The sequence below is a fragment of the Ovis canadensis genome, chromosome 24, assembly GCF_042477335.2.
Source record: "Ovis canadensis isolate MfBH-ARS-UI-01 breed Bighorn chromosome 24, ARS-UI_OviCan_v2, whole genome shotgun sequence".
Taxonomy (NCBI): Eukaryota; Metazoa; Chordata; class Mammalia; order Artiodactyla; family Bovidae; genus Ovis; species Ovis canadensis.
In genome coordinates, this window is record NC_091268.1 from 49,087,600 (window position 1) to 49,103,670 (window position 16,071).

The following is a 16,071-nucleotide window of genomic DNA, read 5'->3' on the forward strand; positions in this document are numbered from 1 at the left end:
TTAAAACTCAACAATAAAAAGCCAAACAATTCAACTAAAAAAATGGACCTAAGTCTGAAAATTCAGACTACATACTATATGATTTCAACTATATGGAATCTGGAAAAGGTAAAATTATAGAGCTATTCCATGGACCATAAGGAAGACTGAGAGCTGAAGAATTGATGCTTTTGAACTGTGGTGTTGGAGAAGACTCTTGAGAGTCCCTTGGACTGCAAGGAGATCCAACCAGTCCATCCGAAAGGAAATCAGTCCTGAATATTCGTTGGAAGCACTGATGCTGAAGCTGAAGCTCTAATACTTTGGCCACCTAATACGAAGAACTAACTCACTGGAAAAGACCCTGATGCTGGGAAGGATTGAGGTTAGGAGGAGAAGTGGGTGACAGAGGATGAGATGGTTGGATGGCCTCACCTACTTGATGGACATGAGTTTGAGTAAGCTCCAGGAGTTAGTGATGGACAGGGAAGCTTGGCGTGCTGCAGTCCCTGAGGTCGAAAAGAGTCAGACACGACTGAGCCACTGAACTGAACTGATTCCATTAACAGAGGAGCCTGGGGGGCTACAGTCCAAGGGGTCACAGAGTTGGACAAGACTTAGCGACTAAACAATAACAACAAGGACTGTACAACAACCACGAGTGAACCGTACTGTAAACTATAGACTTTGGCGATTATGACGGATGTGTCAGCAGCTAATACACCACTGTGGTTTGAGGATGCTGATAACAGAGGAGACTATACGCATGTTTGGATGCTGGGTACATGGAAAAATCTCTGTACTTCCCATTCAATTTTTCAGTGAACCTAAAACTGCTTTCTGTACTCCATGGAGTCTCAAAGCTGCTTTGAAAAAAAAGGAAAAGAGGCTTCTAAGTTCAGAAAGTCTTAGTCAAATGGAAGAGACAGACAACATAGAAGAATTATATTTTGGATAAGGCAGGGGGGCTAGGTACCTGGGTTGACCTCCCCCAGTGAAAACGACTAACAATACTGAGTGAGACATTAAAAACACTTTGAAGGTATTAATGAACTAGCAAGAGAGTAAGGAATCTTCAGGCCAGGAACTGAGTAATTCAGATATTCAGAAAGCAAATGGCTTGATGGGGTCAAAATGGGGGCAGGGGCAGGGGTGGGGGGTGGGGAGATACTTTCTCGTACCAAGTGAACCTGAGTTTTGGTTTTCTGAGTCTCCAGGGCCAGGGCCGGAGGCAGGGCTCTCACCCGCCCAAGTTAAAGAGTCTAGTGGAAGAGCCGCCTGCCTTCCTGGTGCAGGGGAATTAAGGGTAAATTGGAAATAACACACATGTACTTCTGTGCTGAAGGAGTCCCCCCGAGGACTGCAAAGAAAATCCACTGCCTTAAACCACTGTTGTGATCAGAGGGAGGGAAAAACTACTTCCAAGAACTGAACCGTGAGCCAGTTATCAAGGGGATCTGCTCAGAATTCATAAAACTTTGAAGCTGCGAATTTAATTTAGAGTGATCTCAATGGACGCAAATGCCAGTTCTCTCTGGAGGAACCTGCCTTTGTTAGAATTCAAAGAATTCCCACCAAAAAAAAAAGTCCAGGAAAATGAGCAATTCACAGTAGAAAAATAACTAAGCACAAAAAGAAACCACAGAGCATGAGCAAAATCCACGAAAACAACAGATGGCGGAAACAGATCTCTAAGGACTTTAGACACTGGAAGTATAAAAAGTGATATATGAAGTCATATATTTAATAAGCCCAAATAAATTAGAGACTTTTAAAATATATGCAGGGCACAATAAATTATAAAGAATGCCAAGCAGATCTGAAAACAAAACAAAACCTAAACTCCAAGAAATGAGAACTATACTAAAATCGAAAACGTTATGGAGAGGTTTAGCAACAGATTAGACCTTGTTGAAGGGGGAATAAGTGAAATGAACGCTAGATCTACTGAAATTATCCAGAATGCAGTACAGAGACAAACAGGGAGAAAAAAAAAAAGTGAAATAGTGGTTTAAAGGCGTGGGGAATAGAGTGAGAAAGTTGAAAATACTGCTAACCAGAGTCTCAGAGGAAAAGACAGAATGAGGCAAAGGCAATATTTGAAAAGACAATGAGGACTTTTCAAAACTAATAAAAGATAATAATCTAGAGATTTAGGAAGTCCAGAGAATCTGAACTAAATTCACACCTAGATACATAATAAGAACTTAAAAACAGGAAAAGAAAAATACAGATTAGCTTCAAAGAATAATGATGAGCCTAACAGCAGACTTCATAGAAATGAAGGAAGCCATAAGCCAGTGGAAGGGTATCTTGGCTGATATCTTCCATGTGCTAAATCTTCCATGTGCTAAAAGAAAAGAACTATCATCCCAGAATTCTAAAGTCAGAGAAAATTTCTCCCGTGAATGAGGGTGAAAGAAAGACATTCTCCATCAGGCAAAAGTGGTTGTTTCCCACCAGCAGACTCTCAAGATCCCAAACGCATGCTCTGAGATGTAACGGGAAATGAAGAGCACCAGATACAACAATTAAAATAAAACATAGGGTCTAAAAACAACCAAAATTAAAATCTATGACAACAGCATACAAGGGAAAGAAGGGTGTTAACATATTCTAAGGTCTTTGTGCTATACGGGAAACAAAGACATGAATTTTAGACAAGGATAACATAAGCATACCCTTTTCATTTTTAGACAACATTATCAACAGATTAAAAAAAAACAGCTCTGCTTTTACTTTTGTATCTTCCCACTAGTAATGAGGGGGAAAGTGAATGAGAAAGAAAATACCCAATTAATCCAAAAGAAGGTAAACAACAAGAGAAATAGAAACAAACCAGACAGGACAAGGCATAAAATAAGACGGGAGATACAAGTCTAAAGATATTATCCATTATAATAAACGTAAACCGAGTAAAGGTCCAGTTAAAAGACAAAGACTGCCTCTTGAATTTTTAAAGACTTCAACTAAATGCTATTGACAAATATATTTCCAAGACAAAAGATTACAGAAAAGTCAGTCAGTCATGATGCAGTACGTCTGAAACTAATATTATAAACCAATTTTTCAATTAAAGAAAAACTGACCATAAACTAGCTCATACAGCAAGGCTCAAAACACTTTGAAACATCAATAAGATATTGATTCTCTAGCCACAATGCGATACACATACATGTAAAAAATATTTAAAATATAAAAAGTTATAAGTAAAAGGATGAAAAAAGATATACCAGATAAATTCTACAAAAAAGAAAAAGCCCTTAGCTTTTCATGTTACAGAAATGTAACAAAACTCTCTAGCATACAGTTGGGAGATTTGGGGATAAACCTCTGCTCTGTTCAGGTCCACTAGTCTTAATGACTTAGGAAAAGCTGCTTCCTCTCTCTGCATCTGTATTTCTCATCTATAATGGGTAGATTGCACTACATAATTGCTAACATTTTGTGAGTGCAGACAGATACAGGTAAGAATTTTAAGGAAAGGGCTAACATAGCAGTTCTTATCCAGTGGGACAAAAAGACACACCAGCGACCACTGGGGAGATTCTACAAAGAGCAGGTTACCTCCCGTTCTTACACATACTCCTTGAATCTAGAGGGATTCTGGCATGTATGCCAAAACACTCTTTTCAACGCATTCAGATCTTGCCACCTACCTCCTCCCTCTTCCTAAGGCACCGAGAATCCCTAACCAGGAAAGGAAAACCACTGGCATTTAGATTGGGAATGCCAGTTCTCAAGGTGCTATGACCCCCATAGGACCAGGGGAAGGAAAGAAATAGGAACTATGACTGTTACTGCCAAGGGATCCCAGTGCCCGGAGACCACTGGGACACAAGCTTCCACTGGCAGGAGAAACTCCCTGGCCCTGGAACCTCCCAACAGTTTCCAGGGACTCCAGGTAAGACTATGAATATTCTGGTTCCACGTGGGGGCATCCCCAAACCCCTCCCTGAGGCTTGTGAGGGAAGTCTGAAACAAGGTGAAAGAGATGACTTTGTTCCATCCCACACTCCTTGATCTGTGGCCTCTGGGGAAGGACGAGGCAGTGCAGGCAGCCCCAAGGAGCGGGTTCAGACTCACCCACATCCGGCTCATGTCGCTCAGTTCGCTTTTGTATCTCAGAGAGTCCTTGAGAACCTGGAGAGGGAAGACGAGGAGAGGAGAAAGAGGCTGGTGAAAGGAGGGTTGATCCCTGGTCAACGAACTAAGATACTATATGCCTTGTGGCACAGCAAAAAAAAAAAAAAACGACCCTTTCACTCCGCATCTTCTAAAAATCTTCCTGGCCTCGTTCAGGGGTGCCGTCATCTTCTAATACCTTAAATTCCATGTGTGTGGAATTCTGCCCCCAGATCCAATTTCAAACCTACCTGCCATCCATGGACCACCTGCTGCCCCCATCTCTGAAACTGGTACCCAGAAGGCCAGGAGATGGGGGCAGCTGCCATCCTGTGCCGGAGTGGACAGTGGCCCCTGTGACCCAGGCACCTGCACTTTCCCCGCGTGGGTCCCAGGCTCCCCGCCCGTCCTCTGCAGCCCCAGGCACTCACGTTTGGGTGTCCATCCCGGAGGAGTTTGTGGAACACGTGGCAGAACTTCCAGCAGAGCACTGCGTTGCTGGACAGGGGCAGCCGGTTGACAACAGACCAAAAGGTCTGCGCTCCCTTCTCGTGGTGGGTGCCCAGTATGCACGGTGAGGGAGGGTCATGGAAAACAAAGGCATGTATGGGGCCTGCCTGGGCACCAACCCTGGATGGGGCCGGCAGCAGGCAGCCACGGGGGTGGTGCCTTATTCATGGTGCACTATCCAGCAGGGGGCGCCACTTGTAATAAAGGCACTACGGATCTGGGTAGGTTATCTTGGCAATTTTTTGACGGATAGCAAAAAGGCACCTTATTCTAATAAAATTCATTTTATTAGATGATTTCCCCAGAGATGGCAGTCTCTTGGGAGGAGTGACTTTTTCTAATTTGCAAAGTAAGTTCTGGGCCAGCAGTGGTCCTGGCTGACCTTTCGTGGGAAGGTGCTTTGATTGGAATTAGGGCTTTGCTGTGGGAAGGGAGACTCTGCCCTTTAGATTTGCTGAGTTTGTGATGGGGCCTGTGAGGGGGACATAACTGCAATTAATATCTTACCAACACAATATGGCTTCTCAAAATTCCCTCGTATCCACTACTCAAAAGCAAGGGCGTGCTTCAGTTCTTCAAGGGCCCTCTGCTGACACCTTGGTTCCTCTTCCAAGTAGCACCTGATTCCTCTCCTAAGAGCCACTCTGCTCTTACCCTGAAAGCGCCAGTCTTTATCTAAAATGTATTAATATTTTCTCTAAATTTAAAATGACTCTTGGGACTTCCTTGGCACTCCAGGGGTTGAGACTATGTGCATCACTGCAGGGGGCACTGGTTTGATCCCTGGTCAATGAACTAAGATACTATATGCCTTGTGGCACAGCAAAAAAAAAAAAAAAACGACCCTTTCACTCCACATCTTCTAAAAATCTTCCTGGCCTCGTTCAGGGGTGCCGTCATCTTCTAATACCTTAAATTCCATGTGTGTGGAATTCTGCCCCCAGATCCAATTTCAAACCTACCTGCCATCCATGGACCACCTGCCACGGTTTGAGTTTAATAAATGTCCTTCTGGCCTTGAGTGATTTTAACAGACCTCCAGGCCTCTGTAATTAGGGAACCCTTTTGGAGGAAAGTAGAGGATTTCCACGTTTCTTTTGTGATGGAAGCTTGTGCAGGCCTCACACACCCAGTATCTGGGCATCATCAACTCCAAGTACAAATCCTGTCTTGAGCTTCCCAGGTGGAAGCTAGTGATAAAGAACCCACTGTCAATGCAAGAGACGTAAGAGATGCAGGAAGATCCCCTGGAGCAGGGCATGGCAACCCACTCCAGTCTTCTTGCCTGGAGCATTCTGCGGACAGAGTCCATGGGATCGCACAGACTCAAGACACGACTGAGGTGACTTAGCACAGCACAGCACATTCAAGCTCTAGTAAGAGGCACTGCACCATTTAGGAAAGACTTGCCTCAGGTTAGAAACTATGGGACTTACCCAAAACACATGCTACTTTGCTTCTGAGCTGGAAGGTGTGGTAAAATTCCCTCCTGGGACTGATATTTGTATTTTGAGAAGGGTCACCTTGAACACACAATTCTGGGTCTGGAAGCTGAAATCATCCTTTAAAAAAATGGTTTTTTGGCTTCCCTAGTGGCTCAGTTGGAGAAGGCAATGGCACCCCACTCCAGTACTCTTCTCTGGAAAATCCCATGGATAGAAGGGCCTGACAGGCTGCAGTCCATGGGGTCGCAGTCAGACACGACTGAGCGACTTCACTTTCACGCATTGGAGAAGGAAATGGCAACCTACTCCAGTGTTCTTGCCTGGAGAATCCCAGGGATGGGGGAGCCTGGTGGGCTGCCGTCTGTGGGGTCACACAGAGTCAGACACGACTGAAGCGACTTAGCAGCAGCAGCAGCAGCTCAGCGGTAAAGAACCCGCCTGTCAACGCATGAGACGTGGGTTCGATCCCTGATCCAGGAAGATCCCACATGCCTCAAAGCAGCTAAGCCCGTCCGCCACAACTATTGACCCTGAGCCTTAGAGCCAGGGAGCTCCACCTAGTGAGCCCACATGCCTAGAGCCCGTGCTCCCCAAGAAGCAGCCACTGCAACGAGAAGCACATGCACTTCAATGAAGAGCGGCCCCCGCCTGCCACGATCGGAGAAAAGCCCAAGCAGCTGCAAAGACCCAGCATGGCCAAAAGTAAATACATACATGATATTTAAAAATTCTTCTTTTTTAATTTGCTTATTTGGTTGTGTTGGGTCTCAGTTGTGGCTTGTGCGCTCTAGTTCCCTGACCGGGGCTTGAACCTGGGCCTCCTGCATTGAGAGCATGGAGCGTTAGCCACTAGATCACCAGGTAAGTCCCCAGCCTTCATTCTTATAGACTGATTTCTGAAATAACTTACAGTTTCACCTCAAGCACAGCCCCCGTGGACTAGAAGGAAGCCAAGAGGAGAGACAGACAGTCCCCTACCCTCCCTTGAGATGACTTCTCAAAGCAGACTGTGGCCCCTTTGCTGTGCTTAGTCACTCAGTCATGTCTGACTCTGCGATCCCATGGACTGTAGCTCATCAGGCTCTGTCCGTGGGATTCTCCAGGTAAGAATACTCGAGTGGGTAGCCATTCCCTCCTCCAGGTGATCTTCCCAACCCATGGATTGAACCCAGGTCTCCTGCATTGAAGGCGGATTCTTTACCATCTGAGCCACCAGGGAAGCCCTTTACCCAAGAACAATGTGTCAAAACAGGAGCCAGGGCAGGCATGGAGCTGGCTGCGCACGCCAGCGTGGAAAGAGGCAAGCAGACCCCTCTGTCTTTAATTTTAAAAGCATCTTAATGCATCCAGTTCATGTCAGGCACTCAGGGACATAAAGAAAAATAAGACCCACTCCCCAGCTCTCCAGGAGTGGACACCACAGTCGGGGATGCCAAGCTGTTCCCCTGTCAGGCACCGGGGATAAATGGCTTCTAAATGAAGCCAGGCTTCCCAACGCTTACTTAGCTGGTAATGCGGGGAGATGATGCTCTACAGATGTACTGATAAAGACTGCGCACTGTGGCAGCACTCATAGGAAAACTGCAACGATACAGAGAAGACTAGCATGGCCCCCACACGAGGATGGCAGGCCAATTCATTTAGCTTCCATATGTTTGGGTGGACCGAGAGACTGGCATACAGAGTCAAATAGGTCACACAAAAAACCAAATACTGTATAAAACTGCTTGTATGTGGAATCTAGAAAAGTGATACAGAGGTGCTTATTTGCCAAGCGGAAATAAGACACAAACCTAGAGAACAGACGTGTGAACACAGGACAGGGGGCTTGAGGGAGTGGAATGAATCGGGAGACGGGGGCTGACGTATACACACAACTATGTGTCAGATGACTAATGAGAGCCCACTGCACAGCACGGGTAACTCCACTCAAAGTTCTGTGGTGACCTAAGTGGGCAGGAAACGTAAAAAAAGCTAAAGCTGTACGTATACTTACAGTTGATTCTTTGGCCACCTGATGCAAACACTTTGGCTACCTGATGCAAAAAACTGACTCACTGGAAAAGATCTTGATGCTGGGAAAGATTGAAGGCGGGTGGAGAAGGGGACGACAGAGGATGAGATGATCAGATGGCATCACCGACTCAATGGTCACGAGTTTGAGTAAGCTCCGGCAGAAGGTGATGGACAGTGAAGCCTAGCGTGCTGCCGTCCATGGGGTCACAGAGTCAGACAGGACTGAGCAGCTGAACTGAACAGCTGATTCACTTTGCTGTACAGCAGAAACAAACATAACTATATAAAGCAGCTATACTCCAATTAAAAAAAAAAGTACCTATAAAGAATAAATGTTCTGTGAGATCTTTAGGCTTTAAAACTCTGTGGAGGGAATCTTTTCCACGTTTATTTACCCCTTAGCAACTGGGAGGCAGAGAGACTTCCAGAAAGAGCTGAAATGTTAGCTTCTGGAAGCTTCTTTGGCCAACACTCTCATTTGACAGACAAGGGAGTTAAGGGTTGCAGAGGCCTCACTGGGCCCATTCAACGTCCCAGAGCAAGTCAGAGAGCTCCAGAGATGGGATTCCGGAATCTGCCTCCAGGTCCCTTCCATCGCCCCAGGGTGCCTCCCCGGCAAGGCATGCCCTGGCCATCTCTGTGCTCACACCCCATTCAGAAGGGCACACTGGCCCGGGACAGCTGTCTCTCTCTTACTTCGTATCTCACAACAGACTGACCAATTGGTATTCTTCACAGGGAAGGGTCAGGACTGGGTAACTCTCTGAGACAACCAATTGGGACACTAATCTGATTCACGTATTAGTCACTCAGTTGTGTTCAACTCTTCGCAAACCCATGGACTGTAGCCCACCAGGCTCCTCTATCCATGGGATGTCTCAGGCAAGAATAGTGGAGTGGGTTGCTATTTCCTTCTCCAGGGGATCTTCCCAACCCAGGGATCAAACCCTCGTCTACTGTGTCTTCTGCATTGCAGGCAGATTCTTTACTCGCTGAGCCATCTGGGAAGACACTAATAATGAAGGCTTTTCTTGGTTTGGTTTTCTTGACTCAGTAAAGCAACAAGGGAGTAAAAGGGCAAGGTCTGGCGAGGCTCACCACTGGGCCAGGTTTCTGGGGTACCTGGTAGGGGTTCAACAGCCCCATCTCGCAGCAAAGCCCTAATTCCAACCAAAGCTTCTTCCACTAAAGACAGTTGCTTTCCCACCACTGAAGAGCTGTACACGCTGTCAGCGACATTTCCTGAGGGCCTGACCTCTCCTGGGCATCGCCCTGACAGTACTGGGCTTCCTTGGCCTTCTAAACTGGTGGGTCTCCTACACAGAGGGGCTGGAGTGGGATGGCTTCAAGACAGGCTACGCCAACCCGACTAGCTGTGGGGCAGCTGCCTTGCTGAACCCTGGCAAGAAGCAGCTTCCCAGCCTCCCTGCCCTGTGCTCCGTCCCAGCAAACACGAAGGCTTCCCCACTGGCAGCCGCTCCTCCGGCCTTTGGGGAATAGCCCTCCAGCACCTGGACTTGACTTCAAGAGCAGCTCCTGAGGGATCCGCTGGCCAGCATGCTGCCTGCACTTCTCTCCAAAGCCACAGACCTGGGACGGTGGCTGCCCAGTTGGCCTATCGTGCATGCTCAGTCGTGTCCAGCTCTTTGTGACCTTTTGGACTGTAACTCGCCAGGCATCTCTGTCCATGGAATTTTTCAAGCAAGAATACTAGAGTGGGTTGCCATTTCCTCCTCCAAGGAATCTTCCGGACCCAAGAATTGAACCCGCGGCTCCTGCATTTCATGCAGATTCTTTACCCACTGAGCCGCTGGGGAAGCTGAGGTTTCTGCCAACTCTGCATTGGTGGCGGGGGCACTTGGTGAAAACCCTCAAATCATCAGCTTCCTAACCCTGGGGTCCCCAACCTCAGGGACCTACTGCCTGATGATCAGAGGTGGAGCTGATGTAATAACAGAAATAAAGGGCATAGTAAATGTAATGTGCTTGAATCATCCTGAAACCACCCCCTGCCCCCTCTGTGGAAAAACTGTCTTCCATGAAACCAGTCCCTGTGCCAAAAAGGTTGGGGACCACTGCCCAAGTTCTCCCTGACCTTCCCATCTTCTTCCCTCTGGTTTGGGCTGAACCAGCTCACTCAAGAGGCTCATATTTCCATGGTAGAGCCGTTGTGTCGGCTTAAGGCCAACCGCTGCTGCCCAGATCGCTGTTTTGCTTTCATGCTCAGAGAAAGGCATTTGATCAGGTCCCCAAGGGGGTGGTCAGGGTGGCAAAGTGCAGGGCCAGAGTCCTTTGATGATACAAGGGAAAAGACCTCCGGTGCCCCGAGGAAACATCTCAAAGGAGAGTAACTTCAAAGGTCTTGGCAGTTCTGCAAAGCTAAGTCACAGGAGAGGAGCGGGACTGGGCTGGATGGCTGCTGCGGTCCCTTCCACCCCAACGGGCTGTGGGCTCTGAAGCCAGCTGCTGCCAACCCACACTGTTCAGACCCTGCAGGGGCCTGGCCAGCGGGGGATGCCCGTTCCTGCAGCTGAGCAAGGATGCCTCGCCCTGACCTCCGTCCCCACAAGCTGATGCTCCTCAGGGTCGGTCTTCAGAGCAACCTCCAAAAGGATATTTCTGGCGTGTTTTTCCTTGACGGCCACTACCTGTGTATTAATGGCCTTGTTGATGCTGACAGTCTGAAAAACAAGAGGTGGGGGTGGGGAAGGGGAAAGAAGGATGAGATGAATAAGCTTCTGACAGTGGCTGAGACCCTCCCAGACGCCCCGCCCCTTCCCCTCCCTCCAATGACTCCTCTCTCCCCACAGACCCCCTTGTCCCCCTGTCCCCATGCAGGCTCGGCCCCCAGCCCCCACCGTGGGGGGGCAGAGGCGGGCAGCGCTCCCAGGCCAGCTGGCCCGGGCTGTCCTAAGGCAGCGGGCTTTGCTGCCTGGCATTGGCTGTGCCCAGCTGCTGCGCCCGCCTGCCACTCATTCACTTGGCACAACAACATGGCAATTAAAGCCTGCACAAAGGGATGTCTTTCATCCCCCGGGGAAACATTATTTCTCCGGGAGCAGGAGGAAGAGGCGCTGAGATCAGGGAGGGGCTGTGGCTCAAAGACCATCCGGACGCACCCCCCGCCCAGCTAGAACCTTCCATGGAGCCTCCCCTGGCTGGCCACTCTCCTCTCATGTCTCCCTGCTCTCAGGCACTTTCCAACTTCCAACCAAACTCCCTTTTACTTATAAGGCATGACAAATATTCACTCCTTCCGGTTGTTTTCAGAATCAAAATTCTCTCTTGAAGTTAACAAAGCACGGTACACATATGAATGTAATTTCTACAAACACACACAGGATGGTGTCAGGTAGCCTGGTTTTTGAAGTAACAGCCTTTTTCTGTTTTGCTCCCTTCCACAAATGTCATTCTATTCCAACTCATGTTAACAACCTGTCATGTACCCTACACGTACCCCCGCACGCGCACGCACACACAAACACACACACACTCCAACATTCTGAAGGGTTAACTTTGTCACTGTCCCATAAAACTGGGACTGTCATGCACAGACTTTTTTACATCTTGCTTGAAAATATCACTTGAAAATATCCCATGAAATGTTTTCCAAGTGAACTGGTAAAACTCTGGCTCATTCTTTAAAAAGATAACATAATATTCCAAAGTGTGGGTGGATGTGATTTATAGCAACCGATACTGGGAGGCAATCTATTTCCACTAAACTCTTTTAGTAAACATTCTTATACATATATCCTTATTAATTGATGCTTTCATTCCCAAGGAATAGAGTATAAGGAGTGAGATTACTGGCTCCACGTCTTTTTTTTTTTTTTTAACTTTTCAATATGGAAAAGTCCAAGCACACACAAATGTAATGGTCTGTCTAATAAGCCCTCATATAATCGGTCCCCAGCACCAGCGATTATGAACTTGTAGCCAAACACGCTTTCTTAGGGATGAGGGGGTCACAAACATTTTCTGTGAAGAGGCAGTTAGTAAATATTTTAGCCTCTGCAGGTCACATGGTCTCCATCACAACTGTTAACTCTGCCACTGGAGTGAAAAAGCAGCCTCAGAGATACAGAAATGAATGACTGTGGCTGCATTTCAAAAGAACTTTATTTACAAAATCAGGAGGTGGTCTGGATTTCGCCTGCGCCTAGTGTTCTGAGGCCTCTCTGGCGGCTCAGTGGTTAAGAATCCACCTGCCCATGTAGGAGAGGCGGGTTTGATTGGGTCAGGAAGATCCCCTGGAGAAGGAAATGGCAACCCACTCTAGTGTTCCTGTCTGGAAAAGTCCGACGGACAGAGGAGCCTGCTGGGCTACAGTCCATGGGGTCGCAGAGTTGGGCACCACCGAGCAACTGAGCACATGCCTGGTGTGCTGACCTTGGCTTTTTACCATTGGTTACTGATTCCCCTGCTCCCTGGATTATCTGCAGTAAATCCCAGGTGTTATGCTATTTTACCAGCAAATATTTCAGTAAAAATCTCTACAGGAAAAAGAAAAAAAAAGACTCTGAATATTAACCATTATATTATTAATATGATCACACCTAAAATTTTAAGGATAATTTCTTTATTTTTATTTTTACTTTTGGCTGCACCGGGTCTTTACTGCGGCATGGGCTTAGTTGCCCCGTGGCACGTGGGATCTTAGTTCCCTGACCAGGGATTGAACTGGCACCCACCACATTGGAAGCACCAAGTCTTAACCACTGAACCGCCAGGGAAATCCTTGTTTACCTATTTTTATATGTAGTAGTGTGTACATGTTAATTTCAAACTCCTAATTTACCTCCCCCACCACCACCCCCACAACCCTTTTGGTAACCATAAGTTTGTTTCACAAACATAAGTCTGTGAGCCAGATTCAAATTCTTTAACAGCATAAGCTCTGTTACGGGTGGAATTATGTCTCCACAGAAAAGATACGTTGGAGTTCAAATCCCCCAGCACCCGTGAACATGATGTCATTTGAAATAGGGTCTTTGCAGAGATAGTTAAGATGAGGTCTTACTGAATTAGGGTGGGTCCCAAGTCCAGTATGACTCGTGTGCTTATAAAAAACACCACGTGAAAACCCAGGGACACAGACACTCAGGGAGAAGAGAGCCATGCGAAGATGAAGGCAGACACCAGAGGGATGTGCCTACAAGCCGAGGAATGCGAAGGACAGCCGGCAACCAACAGAAGCTAGGAAGAGGCCAGGATGGAACGTCCAAAGGGAACATGGCCGCACTGGCACCTTGATTTTGACTTGCTTGCCTCCAGGACTGCGACAACACATGTCTATTGTTTTAAGCCACCCGATACATGGTAACTGGTTGTGGCAGCCCCAAGAGACTTACACAAGATCCTTTCCCCATCAGGCTTAGTCCTCCCTGAAGACAAGGAGAGGGTGGACACTTCCTTCCCTCTTCTCTACAGCACAGGCAGGGGGCGCCATTGAGCACAGTTGTTGGATCTCAGTGCAACGGCTAGACCAGTTCAGAAGGAATCTCACGTAAGACATGCTGCAAGAAAGGAGTAAGACGTTTACTCCCAGGACTTCCTTAGTGGCCCAGTGGCTAAGACTCCAAGCTCCCAATGCATGGGGCCCGGGTTCGATCCCTGCTCAGGGAACTAGATTCCACATGCTGCAACTAGGAGTTTGCATTCTGAAACTAAAGATCCCATGTGATTCGAGAAGCCTGTGCATGGCAACTAGAAAGTAGCCCCGGCTTGCCACAACTAGAGAAAAGCCTTGTGCAGTGGCGGCGACCCAGCACAGCCATAAATAAATAAATAAATAAAATATAAAACAAGCCTCCTCTCTTTGACTCTTAAAAAAAAAAAAGATCCCGCATGCTGCAATTAAGACCCATATAAGGGCTTCCCTTGTGGCTCTGCTGGTAAAGAATCCGCCTGCAGTGTGGGAGACCTGGGTTCTATCCCTGGGTTGGGAAGATCCCCTGGAAAAGAGAAAGGCTACCCACTCCAGTATTCTGGCCTGGAGAACTCCATGGACTGTATAGTCCATGGGGTTGCAAAGAGTCAGACATGACTGAGCGAATTTCAGTTCACTTCACAGCCAAATAAATAAATAAAATATTAAGAAAACAAGTAAATCTCAGGTGTTTATCAGCATCTTTGGCAACATTAGGGCTTGAAAAGTTTATTGCCCCAAATCTCCCACTGAGGCAGCACTCGTGTCCTCTGGAGGCCCAGTGCTTCCAGCTTTCCTTTCCTTTCACAAGTCCTTCCTTGAACCTGTTTCTCGGCTTCTGCTTCCTTTTCCCTTTTCTTCAGACTTCCTCAGGCGAGTCACACGCTTTCAACTATGTTTCTCTCCTGGCCCTGACACAATGATGGGATCCTGGCTGTAGACAGACCTCTGGGCAAAGTGACCACATTTGCTGAGCCATTAAAGGTTGCCTGCATTCATAAGGAATTATAAGGGACCTAATAAATGTAAGATGACAGTCAAGAGACTCAGATCCAGGATGGTGTGAACTGGACATGGTCAGGTCCTAGGAGGTCGGGAGAGACAGCCAGCTGCAAGGGCTGTGATGGAAAAAGAGAAATCCTTGTTGGCCGGAAATGCTAGAAACCGAGTCAGGGTCTCGAGAGAGGGCTGTGATGGGTGGGGTTTAGATTTAGTCCACAAATATCTGTTTATACTGACGGATCAAAGACCAGTTGCCCAAATTTGTGGTCAGTATGAGCCTCGCTTACAAAACAAAGAAACAGAACAAAAACAACCTTTAAATTTCCTTAAGCCACATAAAAGAATATCTCACGAGTCTGTAACTTTAGACTGTGTGTGTGAGAAAAATGAAAATGTTCTGTCCTGTGAAACTGTGATGCTGCTCAGGGAAACTAACAAAGGAAGAAGGAGGTTATCTGTCTGTCTCCCAGGTGTTCCCCTGCCACTCGCTGACTCCTCTCACTGACGCCGCCTACGAACTCGAGGGGCATCTGCGATTGTTGCCCAGAAAGGCTAAGACACCCACTTGCCCAAGGTCATACTATTCAAGTGGCCAGATCCTGGAGCCCAGCTCCGGAAAAGCTGGGAACACGAGGACCAGTTGGGCCACAGGACCACACATGTGCAAGAGCAGAAGTGGGGAAAAAAGCAGAAGGGGAGGTGGCACTCAGTGGGGGTGGGGGTGGGCAACGGGCTTCGTGCGGGCAGGAAAGGACGGAAGCAGCTGGAGGAAGAGTTGAAGGAAGCAGCTATATATATATATATTTTTTTTTTGGCCATGTGGGATCTTAGTTCCCTGACCAGGGATCGAACCCACGCCCACTGCATGGACAGCTCAGAGTGTTAACCACTGGACCACCAGGGAAGTCCTGGAAGCAGCTATGAATAGCAGGGAAGTGAAGAAATGAAGCTCTCAATCTAAAGGGTGGACGTGAAAATGGGAAGAACGGGCCATAAGGTGGGCTATGAAACGGTTACAATAGGACTGGCCGGTAGGAGCTCCCAGTTGCAGGAGAGGGGAGACTCGAAGATGCTTCAGAGGATTTGAGCTGGGCTGGTGGCAGAACAAAGACAGGCGTCTCAGACTGAGGGGTCACTAAGCAAGGACCGAGAGGCTTCGGGAGGGGGCGGTGAGAAACAGCCATTTTTAAAAGAACAAGGATGTGAACCAGCAGTGGCAATGGTTATAATCATCCAGGTAATGGCTACTAATGAGTGATTACTACCAGGCCCTGTGTTAATAAGTGAAGTGAAGTCGCTCCGTCATATCCGACTCTACAACCCCTTGGACTGTAGCCTGCCAGGCTCCTCTGTCCATGGGAATCTCCAAGCAAGAATACTGGAGTGGGTTACCATTTCCTTCTCCAGGGGATCTTCCCGACCCAGGGATTGAACCTGGGTCTCCTGCATCGGAGGCAGACGCTTTAACTTCTGAGCCCCCAGGGAAGCCCTCACTAATGTCTTATACTCTACATCCTGTGCGTAGGCATTAGTATTAATCATCTTCATTTTACAGATGAGGAA

General features: G+C 47.5%; 1 protein-coding gene and 1 non-coding gene across 5 annotated transcripts in view; one reads left to right on the plus strand and one right to left on the minus strand.

Moving 5' to 3' along the window:
• The window catches only part of HIP1 (huntingtin interacting protein 1), a 133,846-nt gene that overhangs the window by 38,530 nt on the left and 79,245 nt on the right, over nt 1–16,071 (minus strand). For 3 of the 4 annotated variants that reach the window (XM_069571092.1, XM_069571093.1, XM_069571095.1), the window contains exons 2-4: nt 10,693–10,756; nt 4,536–4,678; nt 4,066–4,122 (exon numbers count right to left, since the gene is read on the minus strand). In XM_069571092.1, the coding sequence (XP_069427193.1) occupies nt 4,066–4,122; nt 4,536–4,678; nt 10,693–10,756 (264 nt within the window). Of the gene's footprint in view, nt 1–4,065; nt 4,123–4,535; nt 4,679–10,692; nt 10,757–13,429; nt 13,595–16,071 lie in introns of those variants that run through there. The other variant, XM_069571094.1, reaches the window with a different exon arrangement.
• LOC138429815 (U6 spliceosomal RNA) lies at nt 7,613–7,716 on the plus strand. Its single transcript, XR_011252905.1, has one exon. It is a non-coding gene; the product is annotated as a U6 spliceosomal RNA (small nuclear RNA).